This window comes from Aquila chrysaetos, chromosome 7, assembly GCF_900496995.4.
Source record: "Aquila chrysaetos chrysaetos chromosome 7, bAquChr1.4, whole genome shotgun sequence".
Classification (NCBI taxonomy): Eukaryota; Metazoa; Chordata; class Aves; order Accipitriformes; family Accipitridae; genus Aquila; species Aquila chrysaetos.
The window spans coordinates 3,982,332-4,007,795 of NC_044010.1; the positions used below are offsets into that span (position 1 = coordinate 3,982,332).

General features: G+C 43.4%; 1 protein-coding gene across 1 annotated transcript; it reads right to left on the minus strand.

The window, feature by feature from the left end:
* Positions 1-211: 211 nt before the first annotated feature.
* CHD1L (chromodomain helicase DNA binding protein 1 like) lies at positions 212-25,451 on the minus strand. The gene is made up of 23 exons (XM_030021035.2): positions 25,278-25,451; positions 23,557-23,669; positions 22,669-22,775; positions 21,298-21,412; positions 19,092-19,123; positions 16,870-16,951; positions 15,601-15,763; positions 15,102-15,257; positions 13,777-13,869; positions 13,216-13,312; positions 11,717-11,790; positions 10,503-10,613; positions 8,774-8,888; positions 8,178-8,331; positions 6,916-7,081; positions 5,439-5,584; positions 4,903-5,066; positions 3,983-4,191; positions 2,821-2,919; positions 1,995-2,065; positions 1,624-1,738; positions 1,266-1,374; positions 212-559 (listed from the first exon to the last, which is right to left on the minus strand). Exons 1-23 carry the CDS (start codon positions 25,372-25,374, stop codon positions 481-483), a joined length of 2,667 nt encoding a protein of 888 aa, XP_029876895.1. The 5' UTR covers positions 25,375-25,451; the 3' UTR covers positions 212-480.
* Positions 25,452-25,464: the final 13 nt, after the last annotated feature.

Sequence of the window (25,464 nt, forward strand, 5' to 3'; positions counted from 1 at the left end):
TGCGGTTGACAGCTTCCTTTCCACTGAGACGTCTATATGGGCACATACACAGAAGTCCCAGGTAACCTCTAAAAAGCTGCCTGAAAAGAGTTATATTGAGACAAGGGATGAAATTTGAAGGGGGGCGTCGGGGGGGGGGGGTGAGGGATATAAGGCCAAACAATACTGTAATTCCAAGCCCTAGCAATAACTTAATGTAAGCGATAACAACTGACCATCAGTGGAAGTTTAATTATCCACCTCCAAAACAGATCTGGGATTGCGCCAACATCCTTATCCAAAGACTCTTTGAACTCTGACGCAGTCTCATTCCGCTCCAGAGCCACTGACAATATGTAAACGTTCTGGCCAATAAAGGGAGAGAGATACAGGGGCGAATAATGGCCGTGTAAGCCATGCTTCTTAAGGGGATGCATAGAGACTGTCTGCGTGATGTTGAGAAGATTTTGGCGCATGTTTCTCAATAAAATTACTGCATCTTCATGGCTTTGAGGCTGTCATGGAAGATGAATATGGTTGTGAAGCAGAGGAAAAGCCTTTATTCCTAGGGAAGTAGTATCTAATAAAAAGTGTCAAGGAAATACTGTCAAGTGTCAAGGAATGCCAGACAACAACATGTCCACCAAGAGATTCACCAAGGAAGGAGGCAGAATGCTCTGAATACTGTTGTCTCTGTTTCAGGTTTTCAGTTTCACAGAATTGCTGACAGTGGCAGTATAGCAAATCCCTGTCTTCCTAGAGAAGTGACAAAACAGAGCCTCCTTGTAAACCTCTGTTTCCTTTCCTGGAAGGTGAGAGCAGTGAGCTGTTTTGTTACAGGAGCCTGCCCTAACACACACCAACTCCACCACGTTCAGCCAAGGAAGCAGGTTATCACTTGCTTGGAACATTGTAATGCTTTTTTCACATTCTCACTTTTGCTGCTTTCTGAGTCACTTCCGTTATTCTGCAATTCCAGTCATCTCCCCCACAGACATGGCACATACAGGTAAGTTGATGGCTGTCAACAGAAGACTAGCACCTACTTCTAACAAATTCTGACAGGCATACTGAATCACACTTATCTGTCATTATCACCTAAAATGGTAAGTCCTCACTGTGGAATGAGTACCTGGATGACAGCAAAGTCAGAGAAACCAAGTTTTTAGCTGGACTGTGGCGCCTGTGCCTTGCTTTGCTTCCTCACTTCGCATTCACCAAGATATTTAGGGGATCATTTCAATATTAAGATTGTGAACAAAGTAAGACATACTCCAAAAGGATACATGAGAGTGGGGATACCCCGTGTTGCCAAATATTTTCGGATGAGCCGCTCGGTACCATACCAGTTGAAACCTTTTGTTGCATACCCAATACGTGGAAGATGCACTGTTGCTGAGGAGGAGGGAACAGAGAGTGCACACTCTTTAGGACAAGATACACATATAGAAAGCAATCTAGATAAGGACTTCAAGCTACCCAACAAGAACAGAAGAAATATTTTAGAACACAACATATCTGCCATGGAGATCTCACTCTTACTTCACTTCAGAAAAAACAGTACAGGAGGGGTGGAAATTGGTCATCATCTTTAGGTGCAATCACACATGTAATGACTCACTGTTCTACTGCACAGACACTTACCATTCCTTTTCTTGGCTGCTAAATAAATCTTCTTCAGGCCCTTTTCCAAAGCAGACAGCTTAATGCCAGACAAGTTGTTGGACCGATCCCGGTGCTGAGCTACAATCAAGGCCAGCTAAGGAGAAAACACACAAAAAAATGAAATGGAGTCTATATACAGTGCTAAGAGATGGAGTGATAGCTGCTGGAAAACTGCATTACTATTAGCTTCAATAAATGAGAAAAAGATCTCCTTTTCTCTAACGTTTAACTGCAACTTAGCCATGTTCAGTATTCAGTGTCATTATTATTGGGAAAGACATAACATTCATTTCACACAGCTTCAAAAACATGCGGACAGAGCAACACAAAAAGGAGCTTCTCATTCTCACCAAGTCTTGTCCTTTTTTCCTGGACTTTTTATCATCAATGGGGAATAACAGGGTTCCTCCTAACTCCAGGTCTGTCCAGAAAACAAGAACAGAACAAAACCAAAAAAATCAGTCCTGAAGAGTCAACGGGCAGTCAATGCAGCAGTGATTTCGCTGTCACGTTCTGTATTATTCCCCTTGGCTTTCTTTATCTCCTCATGATGGTTTCAGCAGTCAGACCCTTTGCCCAGGGAAGGAAGACAGATGTTACCCTCCCCAAGACACACAGACACACACATCCCAGTTAAAGACCACAAATGGAAAGAGAGACACTGGAACAAGAAGAAAGCATCTCCCAGGAAATTAGAAAAACCAACAGGTCCACCTTACAGCAACACATGCATTCCTCACCAGCTGCAGGTAGCTCAAAACAGCTAATACACGCTCAGGAGAAGGTTAGTGCTTGGAGGGAACCAAAGGCTCAGCTGAGTACCACCTGAGGTGACTTTCCTCCTTAAAAGCACTTCAACAGAAGATGCAGTGCTCTGTCTTATATAGTGAAAAACATCCTGTGAATAATGAACAAGTTCGGGGTTTTTTTTCTTTTTTTATGGACTTGCAGCAAGGATTGGAATGACCAACCCCTATGCAGAGTTCTCACACTCCAAACAAGTCACGTCAAAGCACCCACTGTATCACTACTTTCAGAGCTAGGGATACACATATCTAGAGAAAGACAAAAAACCATGAGTAGTATCAAGGTATCCAGGCACCTCACTCCTGCAACATCAGTGGGATTTAAGCTCTTTCAAGTATCTTGGCCTAGGGTCAAGTTTTAATCTCTTACCTTTCATCTTTCCTGCCATCTCATATATTTTCCTTGGCTGATCAGAACGAGCCTCCAGAGCTGTAAATAAACCACCCCTTCCCCAGCGGCCGGAGTCATCTAGAATGAAATGACAAGTTAGGCTCTTTTTAGAAAGTGAAGTTGAAGACCACCCCTGCAGGAAAGGGACCTACTCCACACAAATGCAATGAATGATTATCAAAAACAGATATGGGAACCACACACAAACTGAAGTCAGCCAGTACTCAAGGGACCATCCTAGAGGATAAACCTCAGCCCTTGAGAAAAACAAACTTGTCACAGTTCCCTGAAAAACTCTGCAGGAAGAATTCCTTCTTACTGTCCATCGAGGATGCTCGAACAAGCACTAACCATGTCACTGAGCATATAAACCTGTTGGTATCCTCACATATGTGCATATAGGTGTATAGAGCATGCACCTAGTATGTCCCCAGTGCCTTGGGCTTCCCACAACTAGATGTTTGTTATTTGTGGGCTTTCACTTTGAGTTGGTATTTCCACTTTAAACATGAGGTTTCGTGCCGAGTTTAACATAAGCCAAAGCAGATTATAACATTCTGCTGTATCCCTGGTCAGAGGGCAGCTCCAACACCCATTCAGGAGGAACTTGGTAATGTGAATTTCTCTCCCTCAGCTTTAGTGTCTTAACAGAGGTCCTTAAATTAGAGACTAGCCTAGAGCCTCTGTATTGTCAGTGTTGAGATATGAGCACTGAGATATAGAAACTCTGTCCTGAGCCTCTGGAAGTGCCTGTCTCTCTCTGCTGACTGCATAAGGGAGAAGATTTTCAATATCTCAATTCAATCCCTACAGCTTCCATGGGATGAAGAAAAGGCCCTGCTCTCAGGCAGAACTGTCCTCACTTCGCCACAGGCATAAAATTTCAAGCCATACAGGCACCTTTCAAGAGGCTCACCCATAAATCCAGAGAGGGCATGAAGAGACTGATGTACACCCTGCTAGCACTTCTGTGGCTTATACATAATGGAGTAGAGGCTGTATTGCCTCTGTGCCACCCAAGAATAAGTCAGACTCAAATCCCAGTTATTTCAGTCTGGATGGAAATTAGAAACTATTGAGCTAGTAGGGACAATTCAGCCCCCTTGTCCACCTCCCCCAACATTACTGTTTTAAGTCCCACCTAGGCAGTGGACAATGATGGCATCCTCCTCTTCTGCTTTGGGGTGGGTGACATCTCCCATGACGTACTTGATACAGTTCAGGTCTGCATCTTTGTAATCTAAATCCATGTTCAGCCCAGCCTCATCCTCCTCAAATTCTTCCTCAGAGTCACTTTCCTCTGAAGGAAGGCAAGTAGATGTGTAATGATTTGCCTCCCACCAGGCCATCCTGAAACAAAACAAGAGAAGATGATGTTCAACAAAAATCAAAGGTGGGGGGCACACACCTTGTTTTACATCATTGCACTGAAACACAGGAGACCCAGACTTACATTTCCTCTGCTCCCCTCCCCTATTTTAGACCGGAAGAAAGTTTACCATAGTTGTTATCTGTGACACTAAGAGCCACATGCCAGTGTCATAAGCCAATTGCAGGCATGGAAAAAGTGAGCATAGTAGTGAAAAGGAAGAACATCTGGGAAACAAGGAGGGGAAAGTTGAGACACATGCCAGACAGTCACAGATGTCAGACCAATACATAGCAGCCAACTGTGACATTTCAGAGAGCTTCTACCAAAAGCTCATTGTACATTCAGATATGGGGTTCTTACTCAGGCCACACTCTAGGAGTTAAATTTGATGTGAAGTCAGGCAGTGTATTCAGGGGAAAAGAACCCTTCCTAGGGGCTCAAGCCATCTTTCCACCTGCACATCCCTACATTATGCAGTTTGAGCACACAGAGAGGAACATCCTGATGTATGAAGTCAACTCTCTCATGAGGGTGGCCTGCAGCCATTTTGTCATCTTCTCCTTCCCTCATCCCCAGGCCCACCTGCCAGAGTGGGTACAGAGCACGACTTGTTTTCCTCAGACATGCATTTCTAAAGTATAGTGTAACAGACATCAGCTTACAAGTAGTAGATGCAGTACAAACCATACTTTTTCTTGTGTTCTGCCTCTGCTTTTGCCGCCGCCTTTTCCTCCATGAGCCTTGCTCTCTTTGCTGCTGCTTCTTGACGCTTCTTTCTCCTAGCCTCCAGCTCCTCTGGGCTCAACAAGTGCTTCCTCCTGGTTGACTGTTCCCGGAGGCCTGTGAGAAGGGCCTGGAGAAAGAAAGAAGTATCATGGAAACAAATTGCTCATCTTAAAGCCATGTCTGGTGCCCACCTTAACCTACGCTCCTTTCCCATTTGTGTACTTGTCCACAGATCTTAATCATCAGATCCCAATTGTCACGTAATATGTGGTTTTGTGACCTAAATTTATATGAGTGCCCTGCACATTGTATCTCTGCTCTGTTATCAGAATTGCTGAATTGTCAAGCCCTCACATTCAAGAGCCAACTTTACTACATTGACATCCAAATCTTTTAACGTGCCTTCTGCAAGCCATAGGTAAAGAGAGAAAACCATCAGCCTTGTTCTCCACAAGCAAATGAAAGAGCACCATGTGCCTTGTCAAGTCTTTTGTCTTACGTTTGCTTTGTTCCGGAGAGCTCTCCCTTCCTTACTGGTCTCTTCAGTCAAGGCTTTCTGAAGATCCAAAAGCTGATCAAATGCTTTTCTATCTTCTCTGCTGGGTTCTTTTGAATAATCTTTGCCTTCATACACGTACATGTGATCTTTAAAAAATGATTAGAAAGTGTAAAAAGGAACTGAAAGCCACTAACACCTAAAATGTACAGTGAGATCAAAAGAAATTTGGCTTCTCTGTAACACAGAGAAAAAGATGTTCTCTCTCATCATTTTTTTGTATGACCAGTGTCAGCACCATGTAGAAACAAGAGAATCAAGATTAACTTCCTTAGGCAAAAGCTTTTAATTTAAGTCATATTGGCAAAGAACCTCTCTTCTTATTTTGGTCAATTAACTATTTTATGTTGTGGCTCCATCACCGTTCTTTTTGGTCATTCCATCTCTGTCAGCAGTGAATCCATTTAGCTTTGCTATCTAGTTACAGGCAACTTTTGTAAAAGGACAGTAAACTTCCGCTTTTGAGCTCCCAAACAAAATAAAAGCACAGAACTCTGGCAGCCCAGAGTTACTGCTCATCGGGTGAGCTATTTTCCCAATAACTATTACACAGTGTGGTACTGCTGCTCCTCTTTAAGTTACCAACAGAAAATACCACTCTTTAGCTCTCAGCAAATAATTACTGGTTGCTGGCAACTGCTGCAGGACAGGCAATACCTAACCTGCAGGGCTGTATTTCTACTTCAGTCACAGATCTATATTTAAGTACTACCGTGTACTCAAAACAGAAATTCAGTCTTTCTCACTGAATTTGACACTAGAAGAGGGAAAGTATCCTTAGAATTTATTCTCATATAGTATGGGGCTATGAAAAACTAACCGCAATTGTGTGACATGTGGACTGGAAGGTAGAGTACTGAAGACAGAGTAGGTTTGTTCTAGTTGCTTAGACTCCATGACTCCGCATTTCTTATCTCACATTTTGGAATTTAAGGTCATTTTAACTTATGATTTTCATGGCCAATAATCTTTTGTTTGGAGATAAATACAACACACCTGCTACATGGTCTTTCCTTAAGTTACCCTTATATGTCTAAAACTGTAGAGCTGTCTTAATGGTTCTCTGTGGGAAAAACAGCATCTGCAATTCGAACATTTCCCCTTTTCTCATGAAGTTCACCTGAGGTCTCAAAATATTGGAAGTACATGAAGGAATTCATCCCCCCAGCCACTAAACTGGGAAAGTATTGCTACTATTATCTTACAAATAGGCAAATAAGGACACAAAAAGAAGAAAAAGACCAATAAAGGCTTGGAAATAAAGTCTGTGGATAGGCCACAGACAAAATCCAAGTCACTCACTCAATTACAAGTCCACTTTTCTTCTTGTTGCCTGAGAAATACCACACCTGCCTGGGAAGCCTTCTCTAAGTGCACCCAAGTGTCATGTATTTCATAGGTATTTAGATTATTAACTTACTCTCTGTATCCTCCTCTTCACTCTCTTCTTTGCGTGGCAGCACAACATCCATGACCCACTTCCCTCCTTCTGTCTCTCCAAGGATGTCTTCTAGCTCCACATCCTGTATAGTACTCCCTTCAGAGGAGAGCAATTTATCCAAGCCAAATTTCAAGATTTCACTCAGCTTTAACAAAGAGAAGGGGAAGTTCCATATTAATAACTCCTAATACCATGCCAATCCCAGTGTCTCAAGCTACTCAGGCTTAAATGCAAAGGATATATGAGTGAAGAAATGCAAGCCTTAATGTTACCTGTCAAAATACTTATGCTTTAACATGCTTAGTTCTTCCAACACCTGATGGGACAGGCCCCTACAACATGTCTCCCTCAAACATAACTCATCCAGACTTGAACAGTCATTTTTTTTCAGGGCTAAATGACAAAACAGCATTGTACTGACTGCATTCAAGCAGCTTTCTTCGTAGCCAGAAAGACCAGGCTTGGTTTTGCCCCCAACTCCTTTAAAACAAAACCTTAAATACCACAAAAATCCATGGGGAGAAAAATATCAGCATGGAATTTCCTATGGGCTCAGTTCCACTTCTCCCATAGAAACTACAATTGCTGAGATACATGCTGACAGGGCGGGGAAGGGAGGCGGCAGGGGAAAGGATACACTAATTCCAAACTTCTCCCAGGTTTAGCTGCATACAGGGGATATATTCCCCAAAATGTCACTTTGCTTGAGGTTTTCAACCCAAGTTCTCAGCACAAACCTCAGCTTTCAGGTCAGAATTATAAATCATGCCCTGACTCCTGAGACACTCAATTTGCCAAGAGGTCAACAGAAGGCTGACCGAGTTTCAGACTAGCAACCAAAAGCTGACTGAGTACTTATCAGCTCTCTTTGTGAGAGAAAAGCACAAAGACAGGTAAGTTCTAGAAACAATGAGTCAGTCTCCACTGTAGACCTGTTATAATTAAAAATAAACAAGTAAAACAAGGAGAGGTTCTGCCTTCCCCTCTTCTCCAAGAAAACAAACCCTTTTTCACCAATGGATGAGTCTCAAAATCATAAAACCTGTCTTCAAACTTCAGATCTTGTCTAGACCTGGGATGTCATTTGGTTCCTGAGACATGCAAAAGCTGACGTGTCAATGCACAACTCCCCCAAAACATAAGTGTTTGGCTAGGTTCATATCAGACATAAATATAGAAATGTCCCAGATTGTTTCTGAAGACGTTACTAGAGTCAAATTGAGGATATAGCTCTACTTTACCTGTAACTCTGCTGCTCCCTGAGGCTTGGGTGCTCCCAGAGCAAACTGACCCCCTTCTACAATGGCATTTGTCAGCCGAAGCTTAGAAGCAGCTCTTCGGTAGATTATTTCTTCAATTGTATCTCGCCCAATCAAGCGGATAATTTTGACAGGCCTTGAAAAGTTTAAGAAAATCTTATTATTTTTCTTTTTTGAGGTGCACTAAAGCTGCTTTCTTGCATGGAGCACTATGCCCTCACACACTCCTTTGGTAGTGAAAAAAAGGCAAGAACAAAATCAACAAAAATAGTCAGCAGAAATGTAATTCTGATAACAATTGCTTCCTGACACAGAAGAAATGCTCACTGCAGAAGTGCAAGCAAACCTCCAGATTCCCTCTCCTCCTCCAAATCTACAAAGCTTCCACCCTAGACACAAGACAAGGACAAGACTGTATGAGGCTGCAACAGAAAAATGAAGACATAAAATTCTCTCTGCCCTCCTTCTTTGATCTTCCACCTATTGTCCTTTAACCCTCCATTGCCTATGGGCAGGGAAAGCAATACTGAGAGACCAAGAGAGTCAGCAATCAAACCAGAAGTAGCAACATTTCTCACTTGTGCTGCCCAATTCGGTGAGCTCGTGCTATTGCTTGCAAGTCATTTTGTGGATTAAAATCACTATCAGTAAAAATAACTGTATCTGCTGCTGTCAGGTTCATGCCAACTCCACCTACAAACAAAGAACAAGGTCACAGAATAAGTCACCAGCAGAAAATAAAGGAGAAGCTGGAAAATTTATGTTATGCAAGGTTCTGTCAGATCTGATCAACTGTATCCAATTCAATCCATCTCTCAAGCCCAAATCTAAGTCTCATAAGGATCTAAAAAGATGGGTAAGCCTTCCATTTCCAGCTTCTAGCTTTCTGCAACATCCCAAACCCAAGATGTACTGGGCAATGTAATAAAAAAAATATAGGGTGTAAGTGAACCAATGCAAAGGGGACTGGTTGTCAAGACTGATGAGCACAGACATATTCTTCTGCTGACAGGCAGATCAACCCAGCAAGGACTGGCTTCACTGAGGCTATAAGGGACTGCCCAAGTCATGACTTGGCTGCAGCACAGAAGCAACACATAAATACACTGCTGAAACAGTGGAAAACACTAGGCCCAACTATACAATAACCAGAGCCTAGGTTTTTACATGATTTAAAAGTTTTTGAGGTTAGATTTTGGGCTCTCATGGAATGAAAAAACCCCCAAACCCTACAGTTAATTATGGTTTTTTTAATACCCACTATTGTGACTACACACTGTAGTTAAAGAAGAGGGAACCTGCTGCCTTACACTTCTCCCAGCTAATGCCAAGCACCTCTTCACAGCAATCAGAACATCCCTGCAAGTGGAGACAGTCATGCACCTGAAAAATCTCTGTCCTTAACACTGATGGAAATACTGTTAGCACACCCGTTCCCAGCTGAATACAAGATGCTTTGGCCAGACATAGCAATGTGCAGTAAAAAACAAATGTAAGTATGGCTGACATGGGCAGGGAGAGTTCAGGCAATGTGGCAAGAGACACACTTATTCCTACTATCTAGCATTAGGCGCTTCTCTTCAGTCTCTCTGCATACTCCCCTCAATGCACTGCAGTATCACTGGAGCCAGGGTCATCCAGGAAAGTCTGACCAGAAGCCCAAAGGAAAACTTAGTTCAAGTTTGATGCTTGAGATCAAGCAGTGTGGATCCCTCCTCTGGAGACAAGCCTGCCTCTGTGCTTGTTTGAATAGAGAGACAGGGAAGTTTGAAACTGTGTGGAAGACACAGATCTGCCTGAGGAACTAAGAGGGGAAGAAGCACAGATGGCAGTCCCATGGTGTTCTCTGCAGTCTCAGACAGTAAAAGGCTCTCATTTGAGTGTGTCTGCCAGCTAGAGAGCATGTCCATGTTCAGCAAACTTGAGAAGCAATTCCACCAGCTTACTTAAAGGAAGTCTGTTCCTGCCTAAAGTCTGGTCCTTGCAGAAATAAGATGCTAGTGAGATTCCTTAAGCTCAACCTGATACAGGAACAGGCATTATGGGACTTGCAATTTAAAAAAAAAAAAAAAAAAAAAAAAAGTAACTCAGGTGGCTGCAATATGAAAAGCATCTTAACATCAGCTGCCAAAAGGAAAGCACAGAAACCAGATATCCTAGCTGAGAGACCCAAGTTCAGGATGTGTCTTGTCTCCCTCAAAAATCCCCCACATGAACAGGCTCTGCAGGATTCAGAACTCCCTGAAATCTTGCCAGAGCGAGCAAAAGAAGCAAGACGGGTTGTTTGTCTCACCTTTCCTTACTTACCTGCTCTGGTGCTCAGCAGGAAGATGAAGATGGGCTGTTGACCAAAGTTCTTAATGGCAAGGTGTCTCTCTTCACCCCTAACAGAACCGTCCAGCCGCTCGTAACTGTAGCCTTTTCAAACAAGCAACATGTATGTTTCTGAAATTCTGCCTATGCTCTTACCTTCTTACCTCATTCTCTGTTGTCTCACTGCTGTCCTGAATCTTTTTATGCCAAATCCTCCCGCCCTGATTCTCATTTTATTGCCTTCAACTCCTTCATTCTTTCCCAGTTAAACCTCGTATGAACTGAAATAGTGACCCTGACTTCCAGATTGACTGTTGGCAAAGGGTAATTTAGCTAAGTCTGAAGCAGAGACTCTTAGCATTTAATTTACTGCTTGGAAACACAACAGGAAAATTCAGAGCCAAAGCAAAAGAACATTAGCACACAGTTCCATTTCAGACTATGCTGTGCTGGCTGTTGGCCCCACAAAACAGGCCAACAACCATTGGATCCTCCTTATGCAAACTCCCACAGCCTTCAATGTGTGCTTTCCTGTGAGCAAGCAGTATGGGATATGGCCCTACATTTGGCTTTATCCTGCGTTATTAGTTGTCCAAAACCATAAACACCAAACAAAAGCCTCTTTCATGGGAAATCCTACATAGGCATGGAGCCATGTGGATTGAAACAAAAGAAAGTGTCCCAAGAACACTTTGGTAACCTTGCCAAAAATGGTCTGATCCAACCTGTCCTCGCAGACATGTTGGGGCCCCACTGCCAACAACTTTTTTAATCAAAAATTAATCTACTGGTATGAATGCGGCCCAATTTGCGGTTTGTGCTGGACAAACTGAATCTAGAGCAAGTCTATTGCCTTCAGTGCTATTACTTCTGCACTCCGGTACATAATTGAACACAGGTATATAATGAAACATTGCTACCTTGCCATCTGTTTAGCTCCATTTTATTGAGGAACCAAAGCTGAAACTACTTTGAAGAACATTTAAGTGCCAGCTCATTTCAGGCAGGTGGTAACACAGCAAAGAACTGAACTCAAGACCTTCCAACTCACAGCACCACTGCAAGAATATGGTTTCTAGCTACTAAGAAGCAATAAGTCCTCATCACAGTCCCTTCTCCATCCCAGGCAGATCAACCAAATCAGAGGAACAATATATGGCAGAGATCATTAGGATAAGCCCTCTGCTGCCAAAGCATACAGAGCATACCTCTATAGTCCATGTAGTCTTGCAGGATATCAAGCAGTTGAGTCATCTGAGAAAACAGCAAGACACGGTGGCCACTGGAAGAAGAACATGAGACACCAAGAGCCTCAACATACTGTGACAGCATTTCACAGAGTGGTAGAGGGGTTACAATAGCTTAACCAGTCACTGTTACATAGCAAGGCCTCATCAGCTCTGTACGCTAGTGCCATGGCCCATTCCCTCACCACATTTTCAGCCCCACATCCAGATGCAAGCAGTCAGCCTCATCTGCCATCATCAGCTGCCATGCCTAGAGTCGCAGAGACGTAACAAGGCTCTGGCACAGCTCCACTGCTGGCTGGATGCAGCCTGGCGAGGATCCAAAGCAGCCTGTCTAAAAGGTTCCTCAGCTCAACCTAGCATCACGACATCTTCCTCACCACGTGACCTACCACACCAGACTGCTCTCAAATCACACACTACAAAGCATCTTAAATGCTGGGAAAATGTAGTATCAGCATCTCTGTGACAGTGGAGCATTTTCTCCTCCAGCAAATGATCCTCAGAGATCAAACTCTGCCTACAATCACGTATAAGTGAGAAATCAACTCTCCTCCCTCCCAGCTCTAGGCCTCAGTGCTCTGTTTAAATCAGACTTCGCTGTAGAGCAGAACACAGGCGTTTTCAAGTCCAGAATTTGCACAGGGCTGCTCCTGTGGCAAAGGCATTCAAGGGAGAGACACCCACTCACAAGGTGCTACACAGCAGAAGGACAAAGACCTCCACAACCATATCAGAACTTCCAAAGGTCTGTTGAAGCTCTGTCCTTTGGAAGTAGTCAAAGGGAAATCGTAGCCCAATTAAGAGAGAAGGTTGAATTTGCATCATGCAGGAGGCACTGCTTCACATACTGCATAAGAATGTAAACCGCAGTTTCATTTGCCTCTCATCTGAGAGCTGGAAGTGAATATCCAAGATCCTTTGGTTCCAGGTTCTGAAGTCACCAGAGCCCAGCACCAGGAGTTCTGAATGCCATTCCCAAAGCTAAAGTTTCAGCTTCTTCTTGGTTTTTGGTCCAGTCAAATTTCTTTTTCACATTTGCTATGCATTCTGCCTCCCAGGCTAACACAGGCATGGTAGCACAAAGGAACAAAACTGATGCATTGGAGGCTACTCTCAGGAAACCCACAGTTAAACCAGATATGCTGAATACCATGTCAGATGGTTATTCTCCCAGGTTCCCAAATATGAGAACATGTGAGAGAGTTAATGAAATGTTTTGAGAAATGTTTAAAGGGAAGCTACAAAAATCCTTGAGGTTCCTCTACCATCTCTAATGCAGCTCCTTATACTGAAATGACTTCTTTCAGATAGTCAGTAATGTGCAACAAATAGGGCAGTGCTTGCGTTGTGATGAATATCTGTTCAATCTATGGCTAAATAAGGTAGTTTGACCTCCCAGTTTACCTCGTCTGCCTATGTCAACCCTCCCCTATCTTCTTCACCCCAACATGACATACCCAGCATACAAGAATGAAAGGAGTTTATCCAACAAACACAGCTTGCCGCTGGCTTCAACAATATGGTCTCCAATCTCAAACGGTTCTGGCTCAACACCTAGAACAGAAAGGAGTTTCAGAAGCAGACCTAATACCATGCAAGTAACAACTCAACAACAGTGGTCAACCTTAGTGTGTCTGCACTGCCAACTATCGCCAAGCAGATCCCCATGATGCTTGCTTGAGAAGTGATGGTCCTTCTCTGTCTCTAAAGAACACCCTCAGTAGTTCATAAAGCATTGTTATTTCATTGTTTAGGTGAGAGTAGATGCATTGATGAGAAAGCAAGTGGAGAGCTGCAGTAAGAAACTCAGACTTCACACAGTCCCCTACTTTATTCCTCATTATTGATGAGCTGTCATAAGTTGGAACTGGTCAGAAACTCACAGCTGGTTCTGATTCAAGTACAACATTGTTTATTACTTGCTGCTTCTAAGTATTACACTGCCAAGCAATAATAAAAAACCATTGTGTAAAACAAGAAACTTATTTCTATTTCAAGAGAGAGGAGTGCTTCCTTACCATTGAAAAGGTATGGGTGGGCAACACACTTCCGAAGCTGAATTAGGACATTCTGAAGTGTAACCTTCCTTCCTGTTTCACTTTCAAATGCATCTGGAACAAAGAGCACAGAAAGGGATCTGAGCAGGAAAGCCCATGCTCCATCAATGCGTGTGACTAGGAATGCCTGGGCACCAAGCACTGCTCTGCAGTGCTTCAGCACTGGAGTATCTCTCTCTGCATATCACATCTGCATTTGAATTTCCATCTCAAGAGTAACACATCTGTTTTCATGGACCAAACAGTTTCCCTCACAGTTTTTGGACAAGCCTTTAGAAAAAGACCCTGATGAAAACTACTCTGCCTTGTCAAATTCCCTGAAACTTTCTGGACTCCCTGGAAAGAGTCACTGTCATTTTTCTAAAAGTGAATTATAGATCTAGAAATCATCAAAAATAGTGAAAGAAATTTGGTGCAGTTCATTTGAATTTTCCAACAAAAAACAGTAATGCAGCAGAGTCAAGATCTACCGGGCAACCAGGAAGTTAAGAAGGGTTGCACTGTTGTGAGGAGGAAAAGAAGATATGTACACATATGCTGACTTTAGAAGAAGAAGGTTCAGCCTGCCTGGTGATGTGCATGCAAAGTGCCATTGGCTCCTTGATGCACCAGGCATTAGCCCTAGAAGAAAAGGTCTCCATCCCCCCAGTTTTACTTGCCCTACAACACATAAGCACTGGCAAGCCATATGATGTGGCACGCCTCGATAGAAAAGGAGGATTTGAGAGAGAACCAAATACTTTCTCTCTCATACCTCAGAATGCTTTGTTACAGTTAGTTCATACGTGAAGTGACAAGGAGTGAGCTATAACAGTAAGAGTCTGTGGATGCATTGTCTATATGGCCCTGTGTTTTCCCAAGAAACTCATATCTACATCCAGTACATTTAAATTTCTTGTATGGCATCTGTACTACTATCGGAAAATTTGCAAAAATCCACAGATCCAAAATTTCCTGTACTACTCTTTTGTCTGAATACAAAAACATGGAATAGGAGCGGACTTACTTGATAATAAGTATTTTTAATTATAGGCTGGCCCAAAGCTGAATCCTGAAGCTGACTGTCCCCAGCTCTGCAAAAGCTCAGCTCTAGATTCATATGTCTCTTATGTTATCACAAGCTAAAAATCACAAATCAAGCAGCCCAAAGCACTGAATTTGGCATGTTCGTTCTATGCATATTCTGCAGACCAAAGTATCTTCTCCTTCACAACAGAGCATGAATTTACAAAAGGAATTAATTTTGGTTTTAAAATTAGCTGATAGGGTTCAAACCCCTCAGTTACCTAGATCTTTCATCAAAATGGCCTTGTAGTACTTCCTTTGCAGAGCTGACATTCCATGGTACAGAACCACTTCCACCTTCTTTGGCAGCTCTGCAGCCACCTCAGACTTGACTCTTCGAAGCAAAAATGGCTGCAGAAGATTGTGCAATTCCTTGGCTACGCAGAGGCAGGGGAAAAAAAGAGCAAATTACTGCATTAAATGTAAGGAATTTATACAGTACCTTCAAAACTATACTTTCAAAATAAATGTATAAGGAACTTTACATCTATTAGTGGAACGATTCAAGCCCAATTTTACAGAAAAACCAAAACACAGCTGCATACTTTAAATACATAAGAGCTACATTAAGGTAAGTAATCATTACTTTTAGTGGCTTTGTTTTAAAGCTAGTCAGCATTAAAAAAAAAAAAAAGGCAAATAAAGGGGACACAACATTTCTGCTTCCTAGTCAAGATAACAGCTGGTTCTGATTCAAGTACAACATTGCTTATTACTGACCTGGCTCACTCTCCTTTTCGATCGCTTGGTAATACTCAACAAACTCTTTCACTTGTTCCCTAGGAAAGATGTCAGGCTCAATAAGGCTGAGTAAGGAGTACAGTTCCTGAAGGCTGTTCTGGATTGGAGTGCCTGTGAGTAGCAGGCTGAAGCCTACTGAAAACTGAAAGAACCAGCAACAAAACAAAATTAGTAGGAGAAAATATCTGGAATGAAAAGTTACTTAATATGTAACTCCGCCCACACCCCTCCTAAGCTTAACTTAAAGATGACAGCTGGCACAGAACTGCCTGCAGAATGCTGCAAATGTCTGCCCAAACCATCCAACATAAGGCATGGTGTGGCAGTCAAACAGCTCCACCAAACTGACTAGGACGGCACCAGTGTAAGCAAAATAAGAACAAAATGCAAAACCACCACTATTAAAATTGTCAGATCCATGCACTCTATGGTCCAATACTGCATACTCAGTGTTAGGTAATGAGACATGACTGGAAAATGCTGTCAGAAAAGGACAGTGAAATGAAACTGCAAAAGCCTATGTTCCATTTCTATTTGCTGGCTAACTGACAAACACAGCAACATTATCTGGTCCAAGTTGCTTACAGCAATCCTTGTAAAGAGACTTGGGGAATATGGTTGCCTTTGAAAAAATACAAGTCTTCTCTCAACTTTGGTAATAGAAAATATGTTAGAAGGAGAGCTAAGGTAAATCATGCCTATTTCTTTGTGACTACAGCCAAAGCTACTGAGATACAGACATCATGGACAATATGTTCAGAAGATATAAGACTTTCAGGAATTTAATAAAAAAACTATTTTCCAAGGTACTGTAGCTCATTGTTGCTGATGCCAACCCACACCTAATGCCCATGTTTCACTGCCATGACAAGAAGCGCAGCCTTCACTCAGGCATTCATTGTACTCTGGCAGGGTGCTTTGGAAGCTGGAGCGATTCTACTAATTTCAATAAACAAGGGTGGCTCCCTTAAATGGGACAATGGAAGTCAGAAGTTCATGACTTGAGGTCCCATGAACATGAGTTCAGAATGAGAGATAAGCTCCAAATACTGTCCACCTCCATGCAAAGCCAACAAGATAGGCCTTTATCTGTCTGCCACTAAATATGGGAACCTGTTCACAAACTCTGATGGAAACTGGTTGTGGCCCAGAGCCTGATAACTACTCAGAGGAACAAACAGAGAATCTGTATGCTATATTGAAGAGGAAAAAGCCTTGAGACTCCAGAAGACAGATGAGTTATTTTACCTCAGAAAGTGTCTTGTAAAGCAGAGAACTTTGGTTTTTCAGTCTGTGAGCTTCATCTACAACCAAGGCAGCCCAGTTAAAGCTGAACAAACACAAAACAGCATCTTCAGATAGGGGCTGACAATTCATTCTTATAAATACAAAAAGACTGAAATAAATGGTGGCTCTGCTTGGCTGAACTTGAGATGGTCCCACCCCATGAACAACAAGCAAACATCACGAGCAGGGTGGGAGGAATTCACAGGTACTGGTTTTCAAGAGCCAACACAGCTTCTTAACTATAGCCTGGATGAGTTTTTCTGAAATCAAAAGTAAGTAAATTCACTTCAATTTGTTGCTTTTCTCTCCTCCCCCATTACTATGGGGAAAATGACATAAGCACAAGTTAGTCAAACATTCAAGGTCTATGATTTGGAAAAAGAGACATGAAACTAGGCCCTAGCATCTGTGCAAAAACCCAACTATCATTAGGTAGTGATGGCAGAGTGATTACAAGTCTTTTGTAAATCACCCAACACAGGAGCTTCAACTTACTCTGGGTTCGTACAGCTATATGCAGTAGGCTTAGCTCAAGCAGGCTGCAGAATCAGTGGTGATCTAGTAGATCCACTAGGCTTAATACAAACTCCAGATCTTTTCAACCTCAGTCTTTGTGCCTGCTTATCACTAGGGTTTCAACTCCCACATCCCAGAGTGATTTCCACACAGTTAAGTCTGGCTGATCAGTAGGCAAGGGAGGGAAAGCATGACCCTCCAGCTTTTCTTACCCACACACTTCTCTTCCCAGTGGAATACAAGGGCTGGAATCACAGTGACCTACATTCTCCCCACAGCCTTTTTGTTTGCCTTGATTCCCCTCTGCTATTTAAGAGTGGTTCTCCATTGCCAGGACAGTCAAATACCATTATACTTATTCTACAGGCTCAGCAGCTGAAATGCAGAGGGGACGCTGCAGCGTGAAGCATTGCAGAAGCTCATGCACAGAGCAGAGTCTGATCTCTCATGCATTACATTAGAGCGGGGCTCTTGCTCAACTCATCTGTGCTGTCACACTGCTCGTAAGGAGTGGTGTTGGAGGGACATCTGATAACTGTGACCCACCTTTACAAAGTGCTTCAAGTGCTCCTACACAGGACAAGGTACAAATGATTAGCAACCACTTTTTTCAGAAGGAAGACTAGAGGGCAAAAACAACCAAACTTGATTGACATGGCTCTGATGTTATGTGCTAGCCTTAGAAGTAGGAAACTACACTGGAGCTGACATTTCTGTCATACCAGGGCTAGTTACTTGCTCTCCCTGGGTACTATGTACCAGGGCTAAACTGCAAAATAAGCAGAATCATATGCAGCAGAGCAGGACATGATGTGGAACTGTAAGGACGGTATGGCTACAGCTACCTGTTGTTAGGCCTGGCTTCTACCATGATGCATTCATCCAGCAAAACCTGCTATTTCCAGCAGCGACCAAGGACAGGTGCTTTCCTGAAAGACAACAGGGTGCCCATAGGAGGCCTGACTAGTTCTGGGAGATCCAAAATTGCACCACTGAGGCCACTGGGTTTCTGCTCCTGCAAAGATCCTCAGCCATTCATGATAGCTGGCTGCCCCCAGCATTTGTCAAAGCACTTACCACTATTGCAAGGCATTGGCACTATTACTAAAAAATATGAAAATTCCTCCCCATTTCAAGTGTAGGCTTCTGTAAAATCCTGCATGAACATTACAGTACTTCCTACAGGCTGAATTTCACCTGTATAATCAGTCTTGCTAGAAAGCATAATGCTCCAGAAGCCCTCTACAGTTCTGACTGGTGGCAAGAGGCAATAAACTTTAGGAGATGGTAATAGCACAGGATCACCATAGTATAATGCAGGTCAATTTCAGCAAATTCACCTTTATAATCTGAAGCTCTTGAAGATCTCTGTTCTAACTATCAGGCTTCTGGATTGATATTTAGTGTACTGCTGTAAGTCACTATGTATCATATTATTTTGAGTTAACTGGCTTGAAAACTGTCCTTGGAGGAAGTTCACATACGTATTAGCTGACCTTAAAGATTCTTCACTGAAAGTTGGTAAAGGCAAAGCTCTAATCACAAGCAAAGAACATCCTTGGCTCTTGTGAAACAAGCATGGGATCTCACACACATACAAATATACAATTAAGAAATCACTGACAGACGTGCAGAATCAAATTTGAAAAAATTAAAACCAGACTCACAATTTTAGAAATGTTGCATCTTTCAGACAAATCTGCAACGAAAGAAAAGGAACCATGATTTATGACAAGTAAATACACCAGTTAAGAAACAGAGCATCTTTTTGTCTACTTGCAAACTATGGTGGAATGGAGCAGAGTGGCATGAAGCCACTTACTACCTGAGGAAAGTAACATGACAGTTACTGTAACCACAAGCTGTTGTGATCCTACTTTTTAACTTTTCTCTGGCAAAGCACAAGCAGTAAAACCTCAGAGAATTAATGGAAATTTACAGACACCATAAACGCTCTTCACCTCTAAAGTTTGTTCATATCCTTCTCTTTCAGTATGAAACACCATGCGCCTTCAGCATGTTGTGGTTTAACCCCTCCTGGCAACTAAGTGCTACACAGCTGCTTGCTCACTCCCCCCTCTCAGCAGGATGGACAAAGAGATTGGAAGGGTAAAAGCGAGAAAACTTGTGGGTTGAGATAAAACCAGTCTAATAATTGGAATTAAAAAAAAAATTGTAATGAAACAGAAAATAACAAAGAGAGAATGTGCTGGTTTTGGCTGGGACAGAATTAATTTTCTTCCTAGCAGCTAGCATGGGGCTATGCTTTGGACTACAGTACAGAGAAATAAAACCCAAGAAAGACAAGTGATACAAATGAAAAAAATTGCTCACCACCAACCTACCGATGCCCAGCCAGTTCCCGAGCAGCAGCTCCTCCCCTCCCAACTTCCCCCTAGTTTTATTGCTGAGCTTGATGTCATATGGTCTGGAATATCCCTCTGGTCAGTTAGGGTCAGCTGTCCCAGCTGTGTCCCCTCCCAACTTCTTGTGTACCCCCAGCCTCCTCACTGGTGGGTGGTGTGAGAAGCACCTGTGTAAGCACTGCTCAGCAATAAGGAAAACATCCCTGTATTATCAACACTATTTCCAGCACAAATCCAAAACATAGCCCTATACTAGCTACTGTGAAGAAATTTAACTCTATGCCAGCCAAAACCAGCACAAGCATCACAATCTTTTTGACTCTAAGCAAACACATGCTTCAGTGGATAATCTAAGCTATTACAATGACTTGCTAATATCCTAAAGTGCAAACATTGTTTGCCCAACTTCAGATTCAAAGAGGAAGAGAAATCAGGTCACTCAAGAAATCCCTAACACAGAATTTTATCCCCAAAAGCAACAGAGACAAGAAAAATACTAGGTAAGTGAGTATCTCGATAGAGTTGATCACTTTCTTCGTCTTGTTTCAGTATGAGCACCTCCATTTATCACAATCAAGACAAGGGTTTTCACTGCTACCCATTCCTACTTGTGCAACACGGAACAAGATGCAGGTTCAGAGTGGTCAGCACAGGTCACACAGCTCCCAGCAGGAGACAGTGAAATACTTGAAGAGAAGGAATGCAAAAGGGCAAAGGGAAAGGGAGATGGGGGGGGTGGGGGGGGAACCACCAGTAGCTGTAAGCAGTGCTTTACATCTAATTTCAAGTTGGTGTGTTTGTCAAGAGATTGTTAAAATAAAAGCAAAGTGCCGATATGAAGTAACACCCAAGTGGGACTGACTCATAAGAGAAAAATAAGGGCTTTTTCCCCACTCCAGATAATTAAGCATCAGATCATGCGAAGTCCAAAGCAGTGAACCAAGGAAGCATCCCTTTCTGGTTGATTCCATTTAGAGCAGGACAGGACCTTCTTAGGTGAGCTCTGATCAGATTCAGCCCAAAGTCCTATCAATTGTAACAGGAACCTCACCATTTTGCAGTCCAGAAATGAGTTGTCTGAGGAGGGCACGCTGAAGAGGGCACAAAAAAGGCAAACTCTTTCTAAGTGTTCTTGCGTTGCCTGATTAATAGAATCTTAATAAACGTCACATGTGCGTACACTTCTGTTAAATGTTAAAGGTCTGTAAGGCACCATACAAAGACAATGCAGATACCATTAGCATTAGTTAGGGATGGATGTGTCTGTTTTCTTTACTCAAGGTGCGATAGAGCTATGCAGTAAGGCTGGAGTTAAAGTAGCTTATCTTAGGGACACAAAAACTGCAGCAACTTAGGTAAGTTGGTGAAATGGGTTACAGAGTAGAAAATCACTGAAGAAGGTCAGAGATGACTATGGAGGACAAGGCATGAGCTGGGCAGCACAGAGGAATGGAAAAGGTGAGGAAAAACTTGAGCCCTCCTTTCAAGTCACAAAGACATCATGTACCTCATACGTTGTCAGGAGCGCGTGGAAGTGAGACTGCTCTTTCAGGTTCTGCTGCAGTTTGGGTCGCTCCTCCTTGTTGCCTATGTATGTCACAAAGGAAAGACCTGGAGCAAACCTGTTGTCAGGAGAAAGACAGAGCAAAAACAGTGAGCCAAGCTAAGTCTTTCATATGTTTATGACCCTGGACCCCATTATCAAACATAGCTACTGCACAGATAATGAGAATCTCCTATCCAAACACCCTACCCTCCTGGGAGATGTGGTTGGATCTCAGCTTTTGAATCTAACCCCTTCCTGATTAATTTGCATCTCAGGTTGGCACCTCAGCTGCCGGTTCTGGTTTGGACAAGTCCCAAATAAACTGTGTTCTCCTAGGTCTCAAAGTCCAAAGCAGATGATTGAAAACCAGTCTCATAGCCCATCTGCTATTCTGAACTGAAAAAGCTCATTAGAAGCAGGTGAATGAATACAGTTTGCCCAGTTGGGACTAAAGAACTGGCCTAAATCATGCTAAAATAAAGGCAAACAATGTCTGCAGCAAACAGGTCCAAGTCAGGGCCTCAAAAATCTATCCTCTTAGTCAAAAAGCAGATAAAACCAGTTCCATGGAGGAAGAGTTGGGACCATAAAATTCTTCCTCATTTAATCCCACCACTGATATTTGCCTAATGTTCCTCCTGGATAGCTGTTCACTGCTGATCTATGAAGGAATGCACTTTCCCCCAACTATTCCAACTGCAAGTGTATCCAAATCAGGCCAGCTCAGTTCAGAACGTAACCTGGATGACTTCAGATGCTGAGAGACAGCATTGCCTGACAGCCACACAGACAGGCTTCTGTTCTAATCTTTAACTTTCTGCTCTCCCTCTTAAAAGGAATCTTTGGGCTCCAGTTTAAAAATGTACATATTCCGGGCATAGCAAATGTGCCATCAGCACAGTCATTGCACCCCAGTGACGACGGCTTGCATGCACAGATGTAATGTATTTTGCATGCATATGTGAGCATGCCGAGAAAGATACTATTCAACTTGGGTCTTACCTTTCATCATACAGAATCCTGGTTGTCTTCAGCAGATTTTGCCTAAGAGAGGCTGAGCATGGAGGGTTACAAATCAATAAAAAGCAAGGAGCTAATGGGGGCATTTGGACTGAAAGTCAGCCAATGCAAGTTGGATGAATTAATGTATACCACAGCATTGTAAAGACTATGCATTAACGGTATAGTTTGCATTGATTTGTTGGTTTAGTAGCTTCCTTTTTTACTTTTTTCCTTTTGAAAGGAAGAAAACGGTTGGACTGAGCACATTTGAAGAGAATCTTTGTAACTTGCTGTGCAAGAATATGATGAGCCAGACAACTTGAAACTTACCTCTCCAGTTCCTCCTTCCAGTTGCTCAGAACGGACAGAGGACAAAGTATGAGAAATCTCTCTTTGTTTGTTATTTTTTTTGCCAAATAAAGAAGTAGAGAAATAGTCTAGAAAGCAAAGAAAATAAATTTTTTGATAACAAGGAAAGGGTTCAACCCAATAGCCTGAACCTACATAAACTGTCTCCTTGTTGAGCTTTGTACCTAGTTCCCACAGGTTCTCTAGCACAAAGCAGAGCTAACAGAATATCAAATGAGATCCACCATCAATGACAAAAAAGTTTAGATCCCAAAACATGACCTCGATATCTGGAGCCCCTTTCCAAAGACCTTTCTCCCACAGTCATAAAAAAAATCTACCATACATCACTTTCTAAAACTACCAGTTTGTTATTTAAGACCCATTGAATACCACCCACTGAACCAAAACACAGTCATTTTCCAACAAAACTGAAACCTACGAAAAACTTAACAAAAAAAAAAACCTCTGAAAAATTTACACCTGTAAATTTTAATCCATGTGTTGACAAACTCAAAAATCATCTTGCTGCAGGTGCATCAAAACAACATCATCCTCTCTGTACTGGCTGTGTGCTGTGCCTTCAACTCTGCGCACTATGAATTATGCGTTAAGGTGTCTGTATAACATGACCACTCATCTTTTTACAAAACCCTGAAACCTTTTTAGAGTGTTACTCAAAACTTAACAGTTGTTTTAAGTGATTAAGGAATGAAAGAAACAATGAGCTCTCTCTTTTGAGCATGGACTTCAGAAAGGGGCTGCTTAACTGACCAAACATTAGGGTGTTGTTTCTTTTTTCTTCTGCAGAAACGCTGGGCTAAAAAACACAGGTAGGTAAAGATCATTTTCCAGAAGAAGATGACACACCTGACAAGTCTTCCCAAGACCCATCTCATCACCCAGGATACAGCCATGCTGGACTTCATAGCATTGCACCAGCCAGTTTACACCTTCTATTTGATAAGGGCGAAGCTGGATGCCTGGGAATAAAAGCACTTTGTTACATTTACACAATCATTCAATACACTCTATACACAGTTATAGCTTGAAGCCACCAGAAACAGGTCCTGCCCAGAACAGGCCTTCCCAAGCATCTGCCTTACAGGAAAAGCACACCAGTTTTCAGCAGAAGTTGGTTTACCCGGCTGGAGAGCAGAGACACCAGTGCTATAGCAAGTCCGTTAAATTAAACCATATTCAGGAACGCGTACACACAAAAAATGCCCCGACTCATTACAAAGGCCTGTACAAGAAACCTAATCCAATAATTAAGCCACTACTTTGCATTCCTAAAAGATGGCTTGATTTTCAGCTCCAGCCACTTTTAAAAAATACGTAAGTACTACATCTAGGGATGCACTTTAGGCTACTGAAAATGCCTGTAACGCTCTACTATTGTATAATAATAATTTCTCAGCAAGATGTTTTGCAGCTTTCCTATGCTTCAGCTAGGACAGACCTCAAGTGCAGGTCACTGTAGCTACTACCACCATTGCAATCCTTATTATGGGGCACAATATATCAAAACAATTACAAAACAAGCCAAGTAGGAGTTCTTAAGATCTTTCCTCATACCCAGAATCAAATGCTGTGTATTGTTAATAGCGTTACACCATTGCTGCCCTCTCCTCCCCGGGGAAGTGCGCACACTGAGCGTGTGAAGTAACTCACCAGCCCTCGGGAAACAGAAACCCCAAACCAGCACAGGGATTGAAATGTGGGCTCCCCACAGCTAAGGAAAACACAGGAGCAGGCTGGATAGCCCAGGCACTCCCCTTTAGCATCCACCCTTCAGGCAGTGGAAAGCGCTTTAAAGCATTCACGCTCAACGTCGACCCACTTTGAGGGGAATGAACGTTGCCCCGTTGATCTGTTCCTGCAGCACAGGGCTGTCTAAGGCTGTGCAGAGACACGGGAGCGGGAAAAGCAGGGCTCAGGGAGCGAGCCCCTGGCCTTAACCACCCACCTCACCGCAAAGCTGAGGTAGAGCGTGACTGAAGCAGCCAGGGAAGATTTACACAGAGCAGCGAGCAATTACCGCTGTTTGCGGCAGCTGTAGCCCGCTTTTACAGGCCCGGGAGCCACCCTTATTTACACCTTTATTTATTTCAGACCTGGGGGTTGTTAACACGGAACCCAGCCCATTACAGCTGCACAGCACCGGGCAGCCGCAGGGCCCCTCCGCCGCCTCCCGCCATCCTCTCACAACAAGCCGCCTCCCGCCATCCTCTCACAGCAAACCGCCTCCCGCCATCCTCTCACAACAAGCCGCCTCCCGCCATCCTCTCACAACAAGCCGCCTCCCGCCATCCTCTCACAACAAGCCGCCTCCCGCCATCCTCTCACAACAAGCCGCCTCCCGCCATCCTCTCACAACAAGCCGCCTCCCGCCATCCTCTCACAACAAGCCGCCTCCCGCCATCCTCTCACAGCAAACCGCCTCCCGCCATCCTCTCACAACAAGCCGCCTCCCGCCATCCTCTCACAACAAGCCGCCTCCCGTCCCCGACGCGCGTTACCGCTCCCTCACTACCCCCTTCCCCCGGGTAGCCCGGAGCCTGACCGGCTACCGGCGGCAGCCCGCTAACCTGTCAGACCCCATCGGTAAATGTCCGCCTCCTCCACTCCCGGACCCGCCACCCGGGCGCTGGCGGCGCGGCGAAGCGCTTGGAAGAAGCGAGACATGGCGGGGCAGCCTGTCAGGCACCGGCAAACACCGCGCTTCTTCCCCGCCTCCAGCTCCGGGAAGGGCGCAGGCGCCCGCAGGGCCGGCCC